Source organism: Penicillium hispanicum (genome assembly GCF_028827665.1).
Source record: "Penicillium hispanicum strain IBT 35686 chromosome Unknown utg000001l_segment0_segment0, whole genome shotgun sequence".
NCBI lineage: Eukaryota > Fungi > Ascomycota > Eurotiomycetes > Eurotiales > Aspergillaceae > Penicillium > Penicillium hispanicum.
The window spans coordinates 3,968,016-3,985,659 of record NW_026623193.1 but is presented as its reverse complement, the minus strand read 5'-3'; the positions used below and the strand labels follow the sequence as shown (position 1 = coordinate 3,985,659).

Below are 17,644 nucleotides of genomic sequence, written 5' to 3'. Positions count from 1 at the left end.
AAGCCTCATTATTTGCTTGGTACATTTCCCCACTCGCAACTACCTTGTGCTGCGCAGAAATACTAATACACACGCCCATCGCAAGGCATCAAGGCAGAAATCGCGGAGTAGAGGCCGGCGCTTTACATAAGCGGCGATGAGTCGCGCTCGACGCGTCGCCGCATGAACCATTTGCATCTCTGAGCCTCTCTGGGCCGTTCGGCGTTGAACAGACCCTGCTTTGTGACTGCGCCAGCATGGTATCGTGTCCCATCTGTGGGAAGTCAGTCCCGTCGTTGAAGATCAACGACCACATCGACTCCGATTGTCAAAGCTTCGTCGAAGAACCCTCCTCCTCCCCGGCGGAGCTCTCATCCTCACAAAAAGGGCCTGTTCCAAGCATCTTCCAACCACCGTCCGCCCGGAAGGCCTCTTCTCAGACCAATCCCTCCAAATCGCCATCCCGTTCCAATGCACCCACACCACGTCCCCTCAACGGCAAGAGAACGTTCGCGCAAGATACACCCCCATCTCGGGAACGGGAACAAGATGCAGGGAAGCAATTAAATGGGGAATCGGCCGAACCACAGGCGAAACGTCCGAAATTCAATGCCTTTCAAAAAGCCGCTCCGCTCGCAGAGCGCATGCGACCCAAGACCCTTGATGAGGTCTGCGGTCAGGAGCTTGTTGGAGTGACTGGTGTTCTTCGGGGACTGATCGAACAAGACCGGGTCCCAAGTATGATACTGTGGGGTAGTGCTGGCACAGGCAAAACCACCATTGCTCGTGTGATTGCGTCGATGGTTGGAAGCCGGTTTGTTGAGATCAACAGTACCAGCACCGGCGTGGCGGAGTGCAAGAAGATCTTCTCTGAAGCCCGTAGTGAGCTGGGTCTCACCGGAAGGAAGACGATTATCTTCTGCGATGAGATCCATCGATTCTCCAAATCACAGCAGGACGTGTTTTTGGGGCCAGTAGAGAGTGGGCAGGTCACTCTCATCGGTGCCACTACCGAGAACCCATCGTTCAAAGTCCAGAATGCTCTGCTTTCTCGGTGTCGAACATTCACTCTGGCGAAGCTCACCGATGACGACGTGACCGCCATCCTTTGGCGTGCATTGAAGGTGGAAGGTCCGAATTACAACCCGTCCCAGCTGGTGGACGACGAATTGATACAGTACCTCGCCAGATTTGCCGATGGCGATGCTCGGACTTCTCTCAATTTATTGGAACTGGCCATGGACCTATCCAAGCGCCCAGGGATGAGTAAAGAGGGTTTGAAACGGTCATTGACTAAAACGCTGGTCTATGACCGCGCGGGAGATCAGCACTATGATACTATTTCGGCCTTCCATAAGTCCATCCGAGGTAGTGACCCCGATGCCGCTCTTTACTATCTGGCTCGCATGATTCAGTCCGGTGAAGATCCGTTGTATATTGCCCGGCGCCTGATAGTTGTCGCCTCGGAGGACATTGGCTTGGCGGACAACAGTATGCTGACCCTTGCGATCTCCACTCATTCCGCCGTTGAGAAGATTGGACTCCCAGAGGCACGAATCAATCTCGCTCACGCCACGGTGGCCATGGCAATGTCAAATAAGAGCACACGTTCATATCGTGGGCTAAACAATGCTTTTGCTGCATTGAATGAACCAGGTGTTGCCGGCTTACCCATCCCCATTCACCTCCGAAATGCCCCGACCAAGTTGATGAAGGAAATGGGCTATGGCAAGGAGTACAAATATAATCCTAACTACGTGGAGGGTCGGGTCCAGCAGGAATATCTTCCTGAGACGCTTCTCGGCCGCACTTTTCTGGAGGATTTGGACCTGGGTACTCAGCACGACCCTGATCTGTACAGTTCAAAGCTCTCAGGAAAATGAAGCGTTTATCTGCCAGTCGTGTCATAGCCACGGGTACAATTATGGGCAATAATTATCATCATCCTGCAGGCCGCCTTCTGAGCAGTCAACCACATCTGCCACAACAGAACTAAACCTATCTAGGGCCATGCCTTGTCTGATTTAACGGCGGATCGTCACTTACAGCAAGGCTTTAGGATTCCAGAATGCAGCAGTGTGAAAATAACACGACCGCCCTGAAAAATACCACTGGATGGGAGAAACATCGCATTCGCCCCAGACTGGGTACCTCCTATGCACTGGGCATTGTCGGCTGTTTTTTGGAATCCCCCTTTTCTCTACGGTCTGACAACTCGCTATTGCGCGCTCGTTGTCTAGAATTGATCTATTCGTTGTTCTCGAAGGTGCCCAGCAACAAAAGACACCAGCTGAGTATCCGACTTACGAGCTTCCAACGTCGCGATCATAATTACGCAGTCATATAGTTTTACCGGCCGACTTAGGCTTAGCATATATGTTAGTTCCATTCGATCTCAGCACCGCTATTCCTCTTACTGATGAGGCTAGACCTTGTACCGGCTGGTTCTATGAAGCCAGAACCACCGTTTGAGCTCTGCTCTATCAGGAATTCAAGTCTTCGTTCTCCAATTCCGTTCAATTTCGCTTGTACCGCTGAGGAAGGGACGACGAAGCGAAATACAGTGACGGAACCTTATGGTCATCCAGGCGGTTGCCCTTGGCAGTACACCAGGACTCCTCGAGCTCGCACTTCTTCCTTCTCCACTGCTATCAGTCCATCCAATCAGCAACTCTCCTTCTACACTCGTTTTAGTCTGCCTGGACCCGTTGTGGGCCTGCGTCATTCGTTTTAATACGGCTTCAGAACTATACAGCTCTGGTTGCAACCTGGGGTTCGAAGTTTCCGGTTCTCAGTACCTCGAGAGCAGATACCATGGCCAGTCGACTTGGATTACCGGCTCACCCTTCAAACCATCAAGACTCAGTATATAATTACCCGCCCCTCGATGATGAGGAGCTCGTGTCGAGTCTTGTGTATCCTGTGAGTTGAACGCCGTGATCGGTCATGGAGATTGGCGCTTGTGAATGAGAACGACATGGAGACTGACAGTATCTAGCACAATCCGATGCAAATAAGTTTTCCAGGTCAAACGACATTCCTTGGCCAATTCCTGCACAGCAAACCCCCGGACCAGCATGGCCACGGAAATCATGCAAATGGTTCTGGCAGAACACCCCGGCATCATTGGTCCCCCAATAACGATGTGGTCAGTCAGTATGCCCAGAGCCCTATTCATCCATCCGTCAGCAGGGAAGGTCCGGGCGAATTCGTTATGCATGCCCAGAATGAGCCGCACTCTCAGCTGTATCAGAGTAAGTCGGGCTCTGATCAAAATGCCGCAACCGCATCCCCCGGTCAGGGGCGGGACCACTTGCAGAGCACAACATCGCCGAGCTCAAAGCTTGTTTCACAAAGTTGGCCCGCCAGCGCTCGAGATTTATTTTCATATTCACCTGATGAACATGAGTATGCACGCAGCACTTGCGACAAGAGCCATGATAATCATCACCAGAAACCAGTTCTACCAACACAAAGCAAGAAGCATTCTTCGCCGGAGATGACGTATGATTTTGTGATCGAGGATCCGAGGAACTCACAGACCTTTCGAGAAAAAAGACGGCGGACTAGACTGGATATAGAAAAGCAAAAGGAGTGCATTCGGCTACTCAAGGAGTTCGGAGGTGCGTGTCTTTGGTGTTATCGAAGTAAAAAGAGGTGTGGCGCTACCAACCCCTGTCCATCCTGCGTCACCAATCACCGCAAGTGCATTCGAACCTCGGCCCAGCTGTCCTTGGTGGCTCCGCTGCCAACGCCTCCAAGTCAAAACTCGATGCCGATTTTAGGACCTCCTTCCAAAGAGGTGCTGGACGCACTTCAACTGCTGGGTGACAGGACATTTCAGAACATCTCCACCTTTAATTCGGTGATCAATATTCGAGATACCGAGGACGCTTCGGTCGATACATGGGTGATGGAAATAACGAAGCCAGATTTGGACATATCCCTAATGAAAACCAGGCATGCTGTGGATAATTTTGTCAGCAAAGCAAGCACATACATCCATTACGTGACATTAGCGAAGTTCCAGTCGACATATTTGGAGCAGCCACTGGTCCGCGCTGCCATCAAAATGGCGAAGCTGTGTATGGTCATAGGCTGCCTGGCCAAGACTCGCGTTCACATACGCTCGTTCGACATTGCCGCGGCGCGACTAACCTTACTTTTGCTGTTGGTGGCCTGTTGCCGAGAGCTGGCAGACATGTCCGACGGTTTCAGTATCGAGCTTTGCGAAATGTTGCGCCGAAAGATCATGCATGATATTTGTAGCAATGGAAAGAATCAGCCACAAACTGCCAACAATCTGAACTCCGTCTGGGTCGCCACTGCACTTTACTATCGGACCGTCAGCGGCTTGTTGGATTTGCAGACCAGTCCGATGATTGAACATATTTTTAAGCCCCTGGTTGACCACTTGGCGACGGTGCGCTCCAACCTGTTCAGCATTTTGAAATCAGTACCCGCAAGCCCGATGCATAGTAGCAGGAGTGCGATCAAGCAGACTCTCAACGATCAGGTCCCCGTATTGCCATCGTCTCAGTTTCTCGACTTGGCGTTCTGGTTGGGACCGGTAGGTTCCCACGATGGCTTCTCAGCACCCAGTGTGTTGAAGCGACAAGGTGATCCATTCGCTGAGCAGGGTTACGACATGCAGTCTCTTCTGTATGATGAGTTCATACGACCATTTTGCGTGCCGACTGTCCCTGCGCCTGTTGTCCTGGGAAGTCTGGAAATCACCGAGGCTCCGTCAGAGGAAAGCATACCAGATCGTGTGCCGACGCGTCAGGCTTCACACTCACCGATCGATCCCGACATGTTCGACGACGTTCTTGGGCCCCCGGGTCCTACTCCGTGGGATATGGTAAATTGCATCGATGGCGCGATTTGCGAATACGGCTTCGTTCAAAACCCGTAAGCAGATGACAAAGAAATTTGTGCTCGTGCCTACAACTGGCGACTCTTATTGCTACTCGTGAACTTGTCTAATGAGGCGAGGACACACATCCGGCTTTCGTCAAGTTATTATGTGCATTTCGTATAGTTTGGGGGAGGGGAAAGGTCTCGGTTACAGGATGCAAGCGTTGTTGATGTTTATGGCGTTTCGGCTTGGGCAGCTCCAAGTAAATAGTTGTCGCTCTTTTGTGTAATTCTGGCTCTATATTTGAGACTCTCGCTTCAGCAATGCTACCAACAAATTGTGGCCCTACGCTCATTCGATATTAAACAAGAGGTGTAGTCGAAGTCGACCGAGCATCGGTCAATCCATTCCGCGTTCCCGCGCGTCTCGAGAATCCTCACATTCTCTCCGCCAACACCTCAGCTCCACACGTCAATCGGGCCACGAGCCCAATTCCTCCGACTCTGCAGCCGTTCTTGACTCTCCACACTGCATCTAGCTTGCAATCGTCCACGTCCACCGCCATGGCCTCCGGCCAACCATTCGCGTCGCGCTCCTACGCCGGCACCAAGCTCCCAGAGCGCTCCGTCAACACGAATGCCATGCCCTTCAGCGCCTCGTCGTTCTCACGGCATCGCGGTCTGGGTGGCACTGCTCCCGCCGACTTCACTGGCGCCGAAGGGCCCAAACAGCCGCAGCAGCAGGCTGCTGCGCCCGCCGCGTCACAGTCTCACGCTCCCGCCCAGGACACCAACCCGCTGAACCGGTTGACAGAAGAGCAGAGGGAGGAGATCAACGAAGCAGTAAGCACCCCCGTCGTGCCTCACACCCCCATCCCTCCTGCTACAGGCCTCCCTGCTCTGGCACCCCCGAGAGCGAACCCATCCTCCAGAGCGACACCAGGAATGGAAAGCGAGACACGAAAATTTCCCGCACGGCAGCATAACATAGAACACAGCGCTAATCCACGCAACTCACCTCTAGTTCACCCTCTTCGACCTCGACCGTGACCGCCACCTGGACTACCACGAACTGCGCGTCGCCTTCCGCGCGCTCGGCTTCACCCTCACAAAACAAGAGCTCATCTCCCTCCTCACCACCTACGGCGTCCCGCGCCCCCAGGTCCAACAACAGCAAGCCCACGCCGCCAACGCCCCCGGCCAGCCACCCAAACCCGGCGCCGGGTCTAACCCGCAGCACCCGTCCAACCTCCTCATGCCGCTGTCTTCGTTCCAGGCCGTGACGGCGCTGAAGATTCTGGAGCGGGACCCGCGCGACGAGATCCTGCGCGCGTTCGAGCTGTTCGACGAGGGCGGCAAGGGCTTCATCGACCTCGAGGACTTGCGGCGGGTTGCGCGGGAGCTTGGGGAGACGGGGCTCGAGGAGGAGGAGCTGAGGGCTATGATTGAGGAGTTTGATCTTGAGGGCGTGGGGGGTGTGACGCGGGAGGCGTTTGTTGGGATCTGTTGGCAGTGAGGAACGAGCTATACGTTTCAAGCATGGGTCTTTGATCTTATTTTTCCTTTCCGTTCTTTTCCTTGTGTCGTCTTGTTGCCGGTGTTGGGTTTGTGATTTACTTGGTCTTGTGTGTATTGCTTTGATATGTCTGGGGTGTTTGTTATTCCACACTTGCCGCTGTCGAGTCTGAGTTAGCATCTCCATGTAAATGGATATCCTCATCTGATGGATCGAGCCGACCACTACACCACTAAATCCGGTGGGTATATTACACGTTCGTAGGAGGCATGGTCGTATCAAATCAATTGTCAGTTGATGGCCGGAGCGGCATCTACAATCTCTATCTAGGGATTGGCCATGCAGAGACATGCATTAGACACATCCACAGGAGATATAGGAGCCTATAAAGGGCCTGAAAAGACCGAATCAGGGAAAGTACAAGTCCCATCCAATAAATCAATCAGTATCAACGCCAAAACAAAAGTAGAAACTTTGCCCAGTATCAAAACCAACCCAACCTATAAAACCCAGCCAGGACCATGCAAAAGATGACGGTATCCAACAGGAAAACCCCATCAAAACCGACAGAGTGAAATAGAGTCATTAACTGTATCGTGGCGGTGGTACATTATTATACCCGGGATTAGGCGGGTAGCCACCGTACCACTGGTTCCCAGGCGGCGGCCCTCGCATGGGCGGCGGAGGGCCTGCAAAGCGGCCCATGGGCGGTGCCCCTGCCTTGGCCATTCGACGACGTGCGCTGGCCGTTCTGCACCGGTTGACAATGCAGAATAGCAAGGAGAGGAGAATCAGACTGCCCACCGCGACGCAGACCCCAATCACAATGTTCTTGTGCTCGCGGATCCAGCCGCCAACGGAAGAGCCCTGGCACTGGCCGCCGCTGCAATGGCCGCCGTTTTCGCACGGCGTGCCATCGAGATAGTTCTGGTTGGCTTCAATACAAGTAGACGTGCCATATTGCTCGGCCACTTGAGGGGCGCCGCAGACGACGCTGCACGCGGGGGCGTTGGTGTTGTCACAGGCCCAACTGTCGTTGCTGTTCAGCAGGGTGCCCATGATGGACCGGCACTGGTAGTCACGGCTGGTACATTGACCGCTGGCGCAGGTCAGACCTTTGCCGGAGTCGCCACAGGAAGTGCCGTCCTTCTTGAATTCGTCTGCAGGACAGGCGCCGGAATTGCCAGTACATTTTTCGGTGTGGTCGCACTCGCTGACGGCAGCTCGACAGACTGTGTCGGCCGAGGCATACTGGCACTTATTGCAGCAGTTGTCATTCGAGTCGTCGCAAACGGCATTGTTTTTGAACTTGCACGTCGTCGCATCGCAGCAGGCGTTATCGCCGCAGCCTTCTGTGCCACCGCAGTCGCAATCTTCACCGGATTCCACAATGCCATTACCACACTGGCTGCCAGTAAGGGTGACAACGCCACGATTATCGGAGAGACAGGTCGAGTTGATGCTGTTGCGGCCGATAGCTGAACAGATGTTGCCGACGGTGCACTCGGAGAAGTTGGTCATGCTGGATTCTGCGTAGGGGTTCATGATATACTTGGCATTGGCATTACAGGTTGTCGAGGTCAGCGGGCAGCACTGAGATGAATCTTCTAGACCTTCGTTGCAGGTTTCCGTGTCACAGTCGTGGACGGCACCAAATGTATGGCCCGATTCGTGGGCAAAGATCTGCCAAGTGGTGCCCTGGTTCCCAACCACAACATTGGTTCCAGAGACCGAGCTAGATCCCTCGGTGGTGACATCGGAGGTGCACAGTCGACCCATCCATGAGACACCCACCTCCGAATCGGTGGGGCAGCCGGTCATGAGAGTCCAGTATGCATTGCTATCCGCATTATCACCGCGCCACTTGGAGAACTCATTCAGTCGCCAGGTGATGTTCCCACCGGAACAGCCCACATTCCATGGGGTGGCTTGGTCCGACGAGGTGGGACACGACGGCTGATTGATCGTGAGATTTCGCAGACCAATTGAAACGTTAAAGGAGCTCTCGTAGACACTGGACGCAGTGTTGACCAGGTTGATGACAAAGTCCTTGGCCGCGGCTTTGGGAGTCGAGTTGGTCGAGGAGAAGTAGTTAGTCATCTCACAGTCTGTTGCGACACCGATCAGAGCGACCTTCTTGGTCTTGGGGCATCCCGACGTGTCACCGATTGCCGACTTCAAGTTCACGCCGCCGGTGCTGCCGGACACTCCGCCAACGTCAGACTGGCGCTTGCTCAGACCAAACATCGAGTTCAGCGAGGAGACTCCCCAGCGCGAGCCCGGCATCTGAGCCCCGAAGATTGTGTTTGTCAAATCTGAGTTATAGTCGAGTTTATCCGCTTGACAGCCGGAGGCTGCAGACAGCGACAGGGACCGTTTGAGGCCCTGATGCATACGAAGCATGTCCGAGTCCCGGTACACCACCATGTAATCGCTGGCTCGGTGTTCGATGTCCGCGTCGATCTTCCGCTTCTTGGCCAGATAGGTGGACTGCAGCTCGATATGGTGCTTCTCGTGGCCAATGCTGAACGCACCCTCGAACAATGGATCCAAGCCGTCTTGTCGGACAGTGACTCTCGCCCAACCGGAGGGAGTCCATCTGCCCTTGCCCGAGCCAACGAGGGCTCGTCCCTGGAAAACCTTGTGTTCGTGTCGATGGATTGGTTCACCTCCGCTAAAGGTGCCGTCCGCCTCCAGGTACTGCACGTAAGCATCCTCGGCCAAGATGTCGTGATTTGGCTCGAGTTCCAGCTTGATCCGCTGGCCGTCGCGATGTAACTCGAAGGTGAGGTCAAAGTGGGCGAGGTGATCTATTTGGTGTGAAGGGGTGCGAATGACTGCATTGTCGATCGGCGTGACTTGACGGATGGCTTCTGAGGCTTGTGATCGCGCTGAAATGAGGTCAGTGGGCTGGGTTCGACGGACTGGGAAGAGCCGCACGTACCTGAGACTTGCAGGAACAGAGCCGAGATTGTACCCACGAAGGGCAGCACGCTTCGTAAAAACCTCATTCCCAGAATGAGCGAGACCGCGTGAGTCTCGACGGGGATAGAGGGATCAGGGTCTCCGGGGTAGGGCGTCGAGTGTCCCGGGCGATCATGGGGGGAGAGAGAAAGAGGAATGACGATTCAGGGTTCTCAGGGTTCTCAGGGTCGCAGCGCCGCAGGGTCCACTCGGAGAAATCGCGATGAACGCCCCGATTTCAACCACGAAGACGGAGCACGGAGGATGGGGAAACGGAGGAGAGCAACAATCCTGCACCACAACCAGACGAGCCGTGGCGCCAAGATCGCCGGAATCCAATCGCGTGCGAGGCCAACGGGGCTTGTCGCTTGGCGCTCTCGGATTATACGTTGTTTCTATTCTGGGTCTGATTCTGCCTATGCCAAGCAGAGTGAAACATTCAATAAGATGAGTATTCCGCGGTTTCAGCAGTCCAAGGCAGCATGATATCGCTGATGCGCCAGCTGGGCAAACCGCGGTACGGCGGCGCTGCACTGCGGACACTCGACGCTCGCCAGCCCGTCTTCTTCCTCTTCCTCCTCCCACTCGCCTTCGCCCTGCCCGTTCGCCCCTATCGCTCTCTCCATCTCCACCGACTCAGCCGGCTGGGCGCTGTCAGCATCGTCACCCACTCCATGCTCTGTCCAGTTCCTCTGCGCCACGCTCTGCTGCCGGAACATCTGGCTAATGTCACGCCCGTTGCTTTGTTTCTGATCCCCCGCACTCTCCACCATATTGGTCACGGCCACATTCATTAAGCTAAGATCCCACCCGGACTTGTCAGAGTGCAGCCGCCGAAACATGGCCATCAGGGGATCCTGCACGAGTCGCTCCGCCAGTGCATCCAGACTCTCATCCAGGTGGAATATGAACCCCGGCAGTGGCGCGGATCGGGAAATGCGGTTGGCATTATACGTCCGCACTCCGTCCGTCTCCGGTGCGTTCCTCGGCCGGGTCGACAGTCGTAGGGTGCGCGGATGCGCCAGCCACCGCGGTTGGGGCGCATTGCTGTCGCTCTTGTCGAGCAGATCAGTTCGCATCCGCCGAATCAAACTCCGGGTGAGCACGATTAACTCGCGCTTTACACTCTCCACGTTGTCGAGATGACCGCGACCATAGGAATCTTCAATACTAATCTGGGTGGGCAAGTCTCGTGCCTCGAGTACTTCCGTGTTGTCCACCCCATGCAAGATGTTCCAGATGCGCATGCCAATCCCTCTCGTGGAGCCAGGTCCGCTGAGTGTCTTCTCCAGCAGGGGCGGGCCCATGCTGGGATACAGGCGGACATCTCGTACCGTCACTTTCTCCTCCCCAGTGCTGTCCCCTCGAACCCGGAGTCTCAGCTTCTGTGCAAGCCGCGACCCGATCCCGGGGATTTTGCGAATCTCGTGTGCATCCATAAACTCGGTCACAGTGCTTGTAGTTCCATCATGTGTGGTTTCATACGGTGGGACCAGCGTCGTCTGCTGGTTGGGTTTGTGAACGCTACCGACTAACTTGGCCAACAGTTTGGACGTAGACACTCCCCCGGTAGCGGTGAATCCTTTTTCATGTTCCATCTGGCATCTCAGATATCCAATCAAGTGCGATGCGACCAGCAGTCTCATCTTCAATGGCAAACTGTCTCGAGTGGCATCTATTCCCACCGTTGCGGAGGGGTAGGTTGACCCAAGGAACTCGGTAGCATTGTAAGGAAATCCGATCGTCGGGTCTTTTCGATCCAAGTGGAAGAATGACGCTGTCAAGTCATTCGGGTTCAACAAAGCCGTATTGTAGTCAATCATTTCTGTCACGTCCAGCGAGAGTTCGTCAAACCCTAGTCTCTCCACACGTCCACCCCAGACAAAGCTGCGGATAAACAGGTAGAGATCCTTCGACGCATCCCGGAACTTGGTGAGGTCCTCGCCGAGGACGATCACCACGTCGGGACAGATGCGTTTGGCATCCTTGATGAGCTGCAGCTTGTGCAGTCCCCGTCGCCGAGCCTCGTAGTTGCACGTCACCACGATCTGCTTCTGCTGGACCGCTAAGGGCAGCGCCTTCAAAGCTGGCTGCTCCACCTCAAAGACCGATGCGTAGAAGCAGTCATAATCCTGTCTGTGTGAGCGACAGGTACATATAGGCGACGGCGTGGGGGACAAGATACCAGATGGAGGATGATTCGGCGGTCGTTGCGCGCCGGTACTGCAGCCATGGACTTGGTGTTGAGGCAGTTGTCTCCATTGAGGTGGACGGATATGTTCTCTGTTGTCTCATCCAACCTTGACAGAACCATCCATGGATGGGGATGAGGGATTACGATCGCGGTCAATCTTGGATGAGAGAATTCACCGCTTTGCTCTCCGCCTATCCATCACGATCGATGCGCGCGCGGGGCAGCCAGTCACAACTTCCATAGTTGATCAACTTGCGAAACAACTCATGGATGGAATTACGAATGCTTGTCTGATGAGTCAACCCCTGAGTCATCCATGGATGAATCCCTACTGTCACCTGGTCAGTCCGTGCTCGTACTGACGATTCGCTCCACGGCACGACGTCCGTTATTCAAACTTGCTCTTACAATCTCATGCCATTGGCCCTGTCTGAGGATATCGGCTTCGTGGTATGAGGTTGGGGCGGTTGAAGGGGGCCATCGGCTTTTGCGGCTCCTAGCATGGGTGACCGTCCGCTGACCGTCCGAGCCGGTTGTGTCGCGGACACGCCTACATAATGATCCATGGCCATTGACATTGGCTTCTCAATCCAGCAAATTTTGATTTCTAAACACTTCATTCCAAGTCCTGCAGTCTACAGAACTCTATCCGACGACTCAAATTCCCCTCAACCAGCATCTCCATCGCAATGTCAAATCTGCGAGTGCTTGTGGTGGGAGCCTCCATAGCAGGCCCGACAGCTGCTTATTGGTTAGCCAAGGCCGGAGCCACTATAACCGTTATCGAGCGCTTTCCAGCCCTACGTCTTGGCGGACAAAGCGTCGATATCCGCACTGCTGGTGTAGCAGTCATGCGCAAGATGCCGGGGATGGAGGAGGCTGTGCGGGCCAAGAACACAACACTCGAAGGTATCAGCTTCGTTTCCAGCAATGGCCAATCCTACGGCACCATCAAACCGACCGGAGACCCCGATCAGCAATCGCTCGTCTCTGAATATGAGATCTTTCGTGGCGATCTGGGGCAGATCCTGTACGACCTGACAAAGGACAATGAAAACATCAAGTATGTCTTTGGCGAGCAAGTGGCATCCATGCAGCACACCACCGAGCAAGACGGGCCTGTCACAGTCGAGTTCATGAACGGCTACCCGACGACGGAATACGATCTTGTTGTTGCCTGTGACGGCGCGACCTCAAGGACCCGGGCGATTGGTCTCGGTGCTGGTGTGCGGGATCACATCAGACCAGCGAACTCTTGGTCGGCGTATTGGTCCATGAAGGGCGACCTTCTGAACGGAAAAAAAATCGGACAAGCGTACACTGCTGTGGGCGGCCGTTTCCTCGCCATTGGACCCGACCCATCGGGCATCACTCGAGTCATCGTGATGGCACATCATCCGCGCAGCAATTATGACGCTCTGGTCCCATTCAGGCAAGCCATGAAGCAGGGAGACGATGCACTCAAGCAATACGTGTTTGAGCACTTCAAGGATGCCGGCTGGAAAGCCCAGGAGGTGCTCAAGGGTATGATGCAGGCCAACGACTTCAACGCTTCCGAGAATGTTCAGGTCACGGTCCCACACCTGTCCCGAGGACGTTTTGTGATGGTTGGCGATGCGGGCTATGCGGCCGGTCTCACTGGTGGTGGGACTACACTTGCCCTCACCGGCGCGTATCTCCTGGCGGGAGAAATCAGCAAGAACAAGGGTAACCTTGCAGCTGCGCTTGCTGGCTATGAGAAGGAGATAAAGCCCTTCATCAAGGAGCTGGGGAAGGCTCCGCCGTTCCTATCGTCGATAATGGCACCCCAGACAGCGTGGGGAATCTGGCTGCGAAATATGATTTTCGCGTTCATTGCTTGGAGCAGGATCATCGATTTCGTTCAGAAATTCTCCGGTGGTGCCTTTAGCAGCTCCGAGAAATTTCGCCTCCCAGAATACGAATGGGTGGCGTAAGGTTCTGGGCCGGTGTATTGTATTGCGTCTTCTTGTCTGTCTCCCTGCATAATATCTCTCTGCTCTACCGAGTCAATCTCCCATGTGCATAATCTAGAGGCGTTTGATTAGATGACTTCCAAGCGTACAATAAGTGGATGAAAGAATGGAGGTGGCTTCTATTGATCTCAATAGATGTCTATTCATGCTCTTGTAACTAAGTTCCCCTAATACATCCATGGATTGCTTATTTTAGGAACATAAAATCGCACAATGATCTTCACGATTTTACTCCAGAGTAGAGTATATATTTATTCTTGGGTTTCTATATGTAGTAACTGTGCCCAACAGGGATCACGAAGCCGCTCCGCTGTTTTATTCCATCTATATATCTGTACAAACGATTCCTTCCCAATTGAACCACGCTCAAAGCCTCGTACTTGTTTACTCAAGGTCCAAACCACTTCTCAAGAGAAGTCTTTAGGAAACCAAAGTCGGGGCTTTCATTTCTCTCAGCCAGCCAAGCAACAATTCCATCAGGGCGAACCAACAAAGCCCGAAGGTCGCGTGTGTCCTTCGCTCCCATGCCGATATAATCAACTGTGGCCTCGTACTTTCCACCAACAATCAGACCCTTGAATGCGCCATCGTTCTCAAAATCAATCAGCAAGCCTCGGCCGCCTTCGAGCTTAGAACCGAGTCTCGTGCCATCGTCGAACTCGAAATCTGGCGTACTGCTCCCAACGAGAGGGTGTTCATACACCCCGCCGTCACCGAGGGTGTACCTTTGTGACAGCCCCCAGACACGGTCAATAAGCAAATTGGTCCCATCCGTGGTAGATATGAGATCGCGAATGAGCATCCGAATTGCTGAACCGAAGAGATCCGGCTGTAGTGTCAAGACCTGTGCACGCGTCCATTCGAGCACCCAGGCCGCAATCGGGTGACGCTCAGCTTCATATGTATCGAGCAGTGCTAGGTCTGTCTGACCTGCGGACTCCTCTCGAACTGTTGCAGCCAGCTTCCAGCCCAGATTCATGGCATCTCCCAGCCCGACATTCAGCCCCTGCGCGCCGAGCGGCGAGTGGATGTGGGCAGCGTCACCTGCCAAGAGAACGCGTCCCTTTCTGTAGCTTGTTACCTGCTTGGACCGATCCGTGAACGAGGTCGCGCGCTTGATATCGGTGATTTTCGCGTCCGGAATTCTCGAAACTCGGTTCAGAACGTTTTGAAGGTGTTCCTTCGTGACCTCCTGGGTGCGATCGAAGCTGCCGCCATCGAAGTCCAGCAAATATAACGTCCCCGGCATCCGGATGTACATCCCGTTGCCTGTGATCTGGAAGCCCTGCTTCAGTCTCTCCGGCTCTTCCATGTCGCACTCGACGACGTAGCCGGTAAACTTGGCGTTTGTGCCGACAAAGTCGAATCCCGCTGCTTTGCGAATGAGACTTCGTCCGCCGTCGCAACCCACGAGCCATCGGCCTTGGAAGGATTGGCCGTTCGCTTGTACAGTCACGCTCTGGTCGTCCTGTGCCGTGATCTCGGTCACGCCGTGTCCGCGCAGGATGGTGACGCCCAGACTCTCTGCGCGCTCGGCTAGTGTCTGTTCGACACATTGCATGGTTGTAGGGCCGCTGAGCAAGGCCGGGCCGGGGAGACGGTATTTCCATCGATCGAGCTCGATCTTGTTGCCGTCGAGTATGATTCCCGCGAAATGACCTGCAAAACTGGGTTTGGATGCCTTCTTGGGCGCCAATGGTCGGTCTTTGAGGTCGAAGAATTGGCCCAGCAGTCCGCGCCGATAGAAACCCTCGGCAGACTGGGTGTTGAGACCGCGTCGACCGAGCGGCGCGACTTTCCAGGGAGACTCGGGGTTGATGTCGCGTTCCAAAACGAGTACGGAGGTGCCTACTAGCCCTAGTTCGCAGGCGAGGAAGAGGCCTATGGGGCCTGCGCCCGCGATGATCACGCCGTATGGTTGGTTCATAGTTGGTGGAAGACCACGATGAGGGTGAAGAGTTCAAGGGAAGATATTGTGTATCAAATTCAGACAGCATTGCCAATGCCTTTTATACTCCAAGCTCGCATCGTCTTGACTGCGCTCCTCGACGGTCGGGTTGTAGAAATCCCCGAGCGGGCGTCGGCGGGCCCGAATTGCGCTTTGTCGTGGTTTTCTACTGTCCGAGCAGACAGTTCGCAGTTCTTTGCGCTGCTCCGTCAGACTCTGCTAACGCGTCTTGGAAATTTACCTTTCATCGGATTCTGACTCACAATGTAAATCCTGATCATGGAGCGATAGTCAATTTTGGGTTTCGATCGCCGCGCGGGTGTTCATGGCGCTCTACAGCCGTGGCATTTGATTATAGTCGCCATTGGGGATGAAATTTGGAATTTCCTTGAATTGTCTGTCTGAACAGAAGAAGTCTTGCATGTAGATGGCGAACCGACACACTGCCAATTGGTGAGATCGATCTCGAGAGTTCTCATTCAACCGAAGCACCGAGTCTTAGAGACCGACGAGTTCCGGCATCCATGGAAAGAGATTCTGGGAGTTGCAGAAATGTAGACCGAATGGGATGGATTGAGATTCAAAGGTGCTTTCCGCCTCGACGGGCGATTTAGTTGGAGTCAAGTCAACGCACGTATCCGGCTTACCCCTCTTTTGTTCCTCGCACGATGCGAGTTCCTCTAGAGATCTTGAGACTTATCCTCCGTGATGCAGTCGAGGTATTGCCGCTGCAAGATCTCTTGAGAGCAAGACTTGTCAACAGTAGGTGTGACCCGTCCAGACTTCCGGATCCTGCTAATGCAGCTCAAGGTATCTTCGCCGATGAAATCGCCTCCCTGCTGCCATGTAGTAGCCGGATGGAAGAAGACCAGACTCTCTTCAGAACATGGTTTCGATTCCCTTTTAAGCGCGAATACTTACAGCACAAGCTCCAGCGACACGAGTCCCGGCCATGTCTATTCTCGACTCTGGCCCGAGAGATCCTCGATCTGCCAAGCGTGGCAGCCCTCAGTAAAGAAGAGCAAGACGCCGTCGTAGACAAGCTGATCGACGCAGTGATCTGGGGTCGCAAAGAGGCCGAGGATCTCTTGAGCGCCCGCCGCTACAAGCCATATATGGACTGGTACTACAGCCAGCTGCTCGACTTTATGCCTATGCGGTGGGAACCCGTGGAAGACACGCTGCAGATAGCTCTCGCCACGAGCGCCATCCAGCGCGGTGACCACCAGGCACTGCAAACCCTACTTGACCACGGGGTCGAGGTTCACCGAAGCAGCCATCGTCTCGGGCTTGTCCCGCTGGATGTCGCGTGTAAGATCGGGAACGGGGCGGTCATCCAGACACTCGTGAGGTACCGGTGTCCATTGGAGTACTACAGCTACGTGAACAGATTCTGGAACCGCAAACGTGCGCTCACGGTCGCAGCGCGGAGTGGGAATAAGGAAGCGTTGGAAACCTGGGTCACACAGTTGCGCGATGCCGGGCGCGGCATATCGGAGGAGCTGGCGGCGGCTCTGCGAGGCGCGGTGCAGCTGGGCAGACTGGACATGGTCGAGATGCTGGAGAAGTGCTGCGGTAGCGGCGAGATGGCGGCCATTCGCTTCGACTGCCTCATCGACGCGATCAAGGATGCGCAGCTGGACGCAGTGGGGTGGTTTCTGCGGCGTGGCGATATTGACTTGACGAGCATCACCGCACACTGCACCAAAGGCCCGCTGTTCACTGCGCTGCACGACTGTCGTGGAGCCCCGGCGACGAAGACGGCGATCGTCCAGCTTCTTCTAGAGCACGGGGTGGACCCCAATGGAGTGTATCCGCCGATCGCCAGAACGCCGCTCCAACGAGCCGTTGAAGACGGGGAGGTGGGGATTGCAACGTTGCTGGTGGAACACGGAGCCGACGTGAACGCCGTCGGGGAATCTGGCAGGGTGAGAAGCCCGCCGTTGTATCTGGCGGCAAAACGAGGGTCAGCGCCCTTGGTGCGACTGCTCCTGGCGCACGGCGCGGAGCGCAGCTATCGTTGGAAGGGCAAGACATTTATTGTCCAGACCGACGCCACCGTGATTGCGTCGCTGGAGCGAGTGTTGGAAGAGTTGGGGTGGACGGCGGGCGAGATTAGCGATGCGCAGATCAGCTATTTTGTGCTGGATGAGCCTGTTTGGGGCAAATCAAGCACGCCTTGCTATTAATTC

General features: G+C 54.7%; 7 protein-coding genes across 7 annotated transcripts; 5 read left to right on the top strand and 2 right to left on the bottom strand.

Moving 5' to 3' along the window:
- Positions 1 to 236: 236 nt before the first annotated feature.
- N7459_001495 (ssDNA-dependent ATPase MGS1) lies at positions 237 to 1,862 on the top strand (the record flags this gene model as incomplete). Its single annotated transcript, XM_056940680.1, has 1 exon — positions 237 to 1,862. One exon carries the CDS (start codon positions 237 to 239, stop codon positions 1,860 to 1,862), a length of 1,626 nt encoding a protein of 541 aa, XP_056804960.1.
- Positions 1,863 to 3,193: 1,331 nt separating this feature from the next.
- N7459_001494 (uncharacterized protein) lies at positions 3,194 to 4,894 on the top strand (the record flags this gene model as incomplete). The annotated part of the gene is made up of 1 exon (XM_056940679.1): positions 3,194 to 4,894. One exon carries the CDS (start codon positions 3,194 to 3,196, stop codon positions 4,892 to 4,894), a length of 1,701 nt encoding a protein of 566 aa, XP_056804959.1.
- A 506-nt stretch (positions 4,895 to 5,400) lies between these two features.
- cdc31 (putative cell division control protein Cdc31) lies at positions 5,401 to 6,352 on the top strand (the record flags this gene model as incomplete). The annotated part of the gene is made up of 2 exons (XM_056940678.1): positions 5,401 to 5,679; positions 5,861 to 6,352. The coding sequence occupies 2 exons, from the start codon at positions 5,401 to 5,403 to the stop codon at positions 6,350 to 6,352; spliced, it is 771 nt and encodes a 256-aa protein (XP_056804958.1).
- Positions 6,353 to 6,937: 585 nt separating this feature from the next.
- Positions 6,938 to 11,549, bottom strand: admB (uncharacterized protein; the record flags this gene model as incomplete). Its single annotated transcript, XM_056940677.1, has 3 exons — positions 6,938 to 9,296; positions 9,830 to 11,448; positions 11,502 to 11,549. The coding sequence occupies 3 exons, from the start codon at positions 11,547 to 11,549 to the stop codon at positions 6,938 to 6,940; spliced, it is 4,026 nt and encodes a 1,341-aa protein (XP_056804957.1).
- Positions 11,550 to 12,199: 650 nt separating this feature from the next.
- Positions 12,200 to 13,465, top strand: N7459_001491 (uncharacterized protein; the record flags this gene model as incomplete). Its single annotated transcript, XM_056940676.1, has 1 exon — positions 12,200 to 13,465. One exon carries the CDS (start codon positions 12,200 to 12,202, stop codon positions 13,463 to 13,465), a length of 1,266 nt encoding a protein of 421 aa, XP_056804956.1.
- A 427-nt stretch (positions 13,466 to 13,892) lies between these two features.
- On the bottom strand, positions 13,893 to 15,431 carry N7459_001490 (uncharacterized protein; the record flags this gene model as incomplete). The annotated part of the gene is made up of 1 exon (XM_056940675.1): positions 13,893 to 15,431. One exon carries the CDS (start codon positions 15,429 to 15,431, stop codon positions 13,893 to 13,895), a length of 1,539 nt encoding a protein of 512 aa, XP_056804955.1.
- Positions 15,432 to 16,120: 689 nt separating this feature from the next.
- Positions 16,121 to 17,641, top strand: N7459_001489 (ankyrin repeat domain-containing protein; the record flags this gene model as incomplete). The annotated part of the gene is made up of 1 exon (XM_056940674.1): positions 16,121 to 17,641. The coding sequence occupies one exon, from the start codon at positions 16,121 to 16,123 to the stop codon at positions 17,639 to 17,641; it is 1,521 nt and encodes a 506-aa protein (XP_056804954.1).
- Between the last annotated feature and the right edge of the window lie 3 nt (positions 17,642 to 17,644).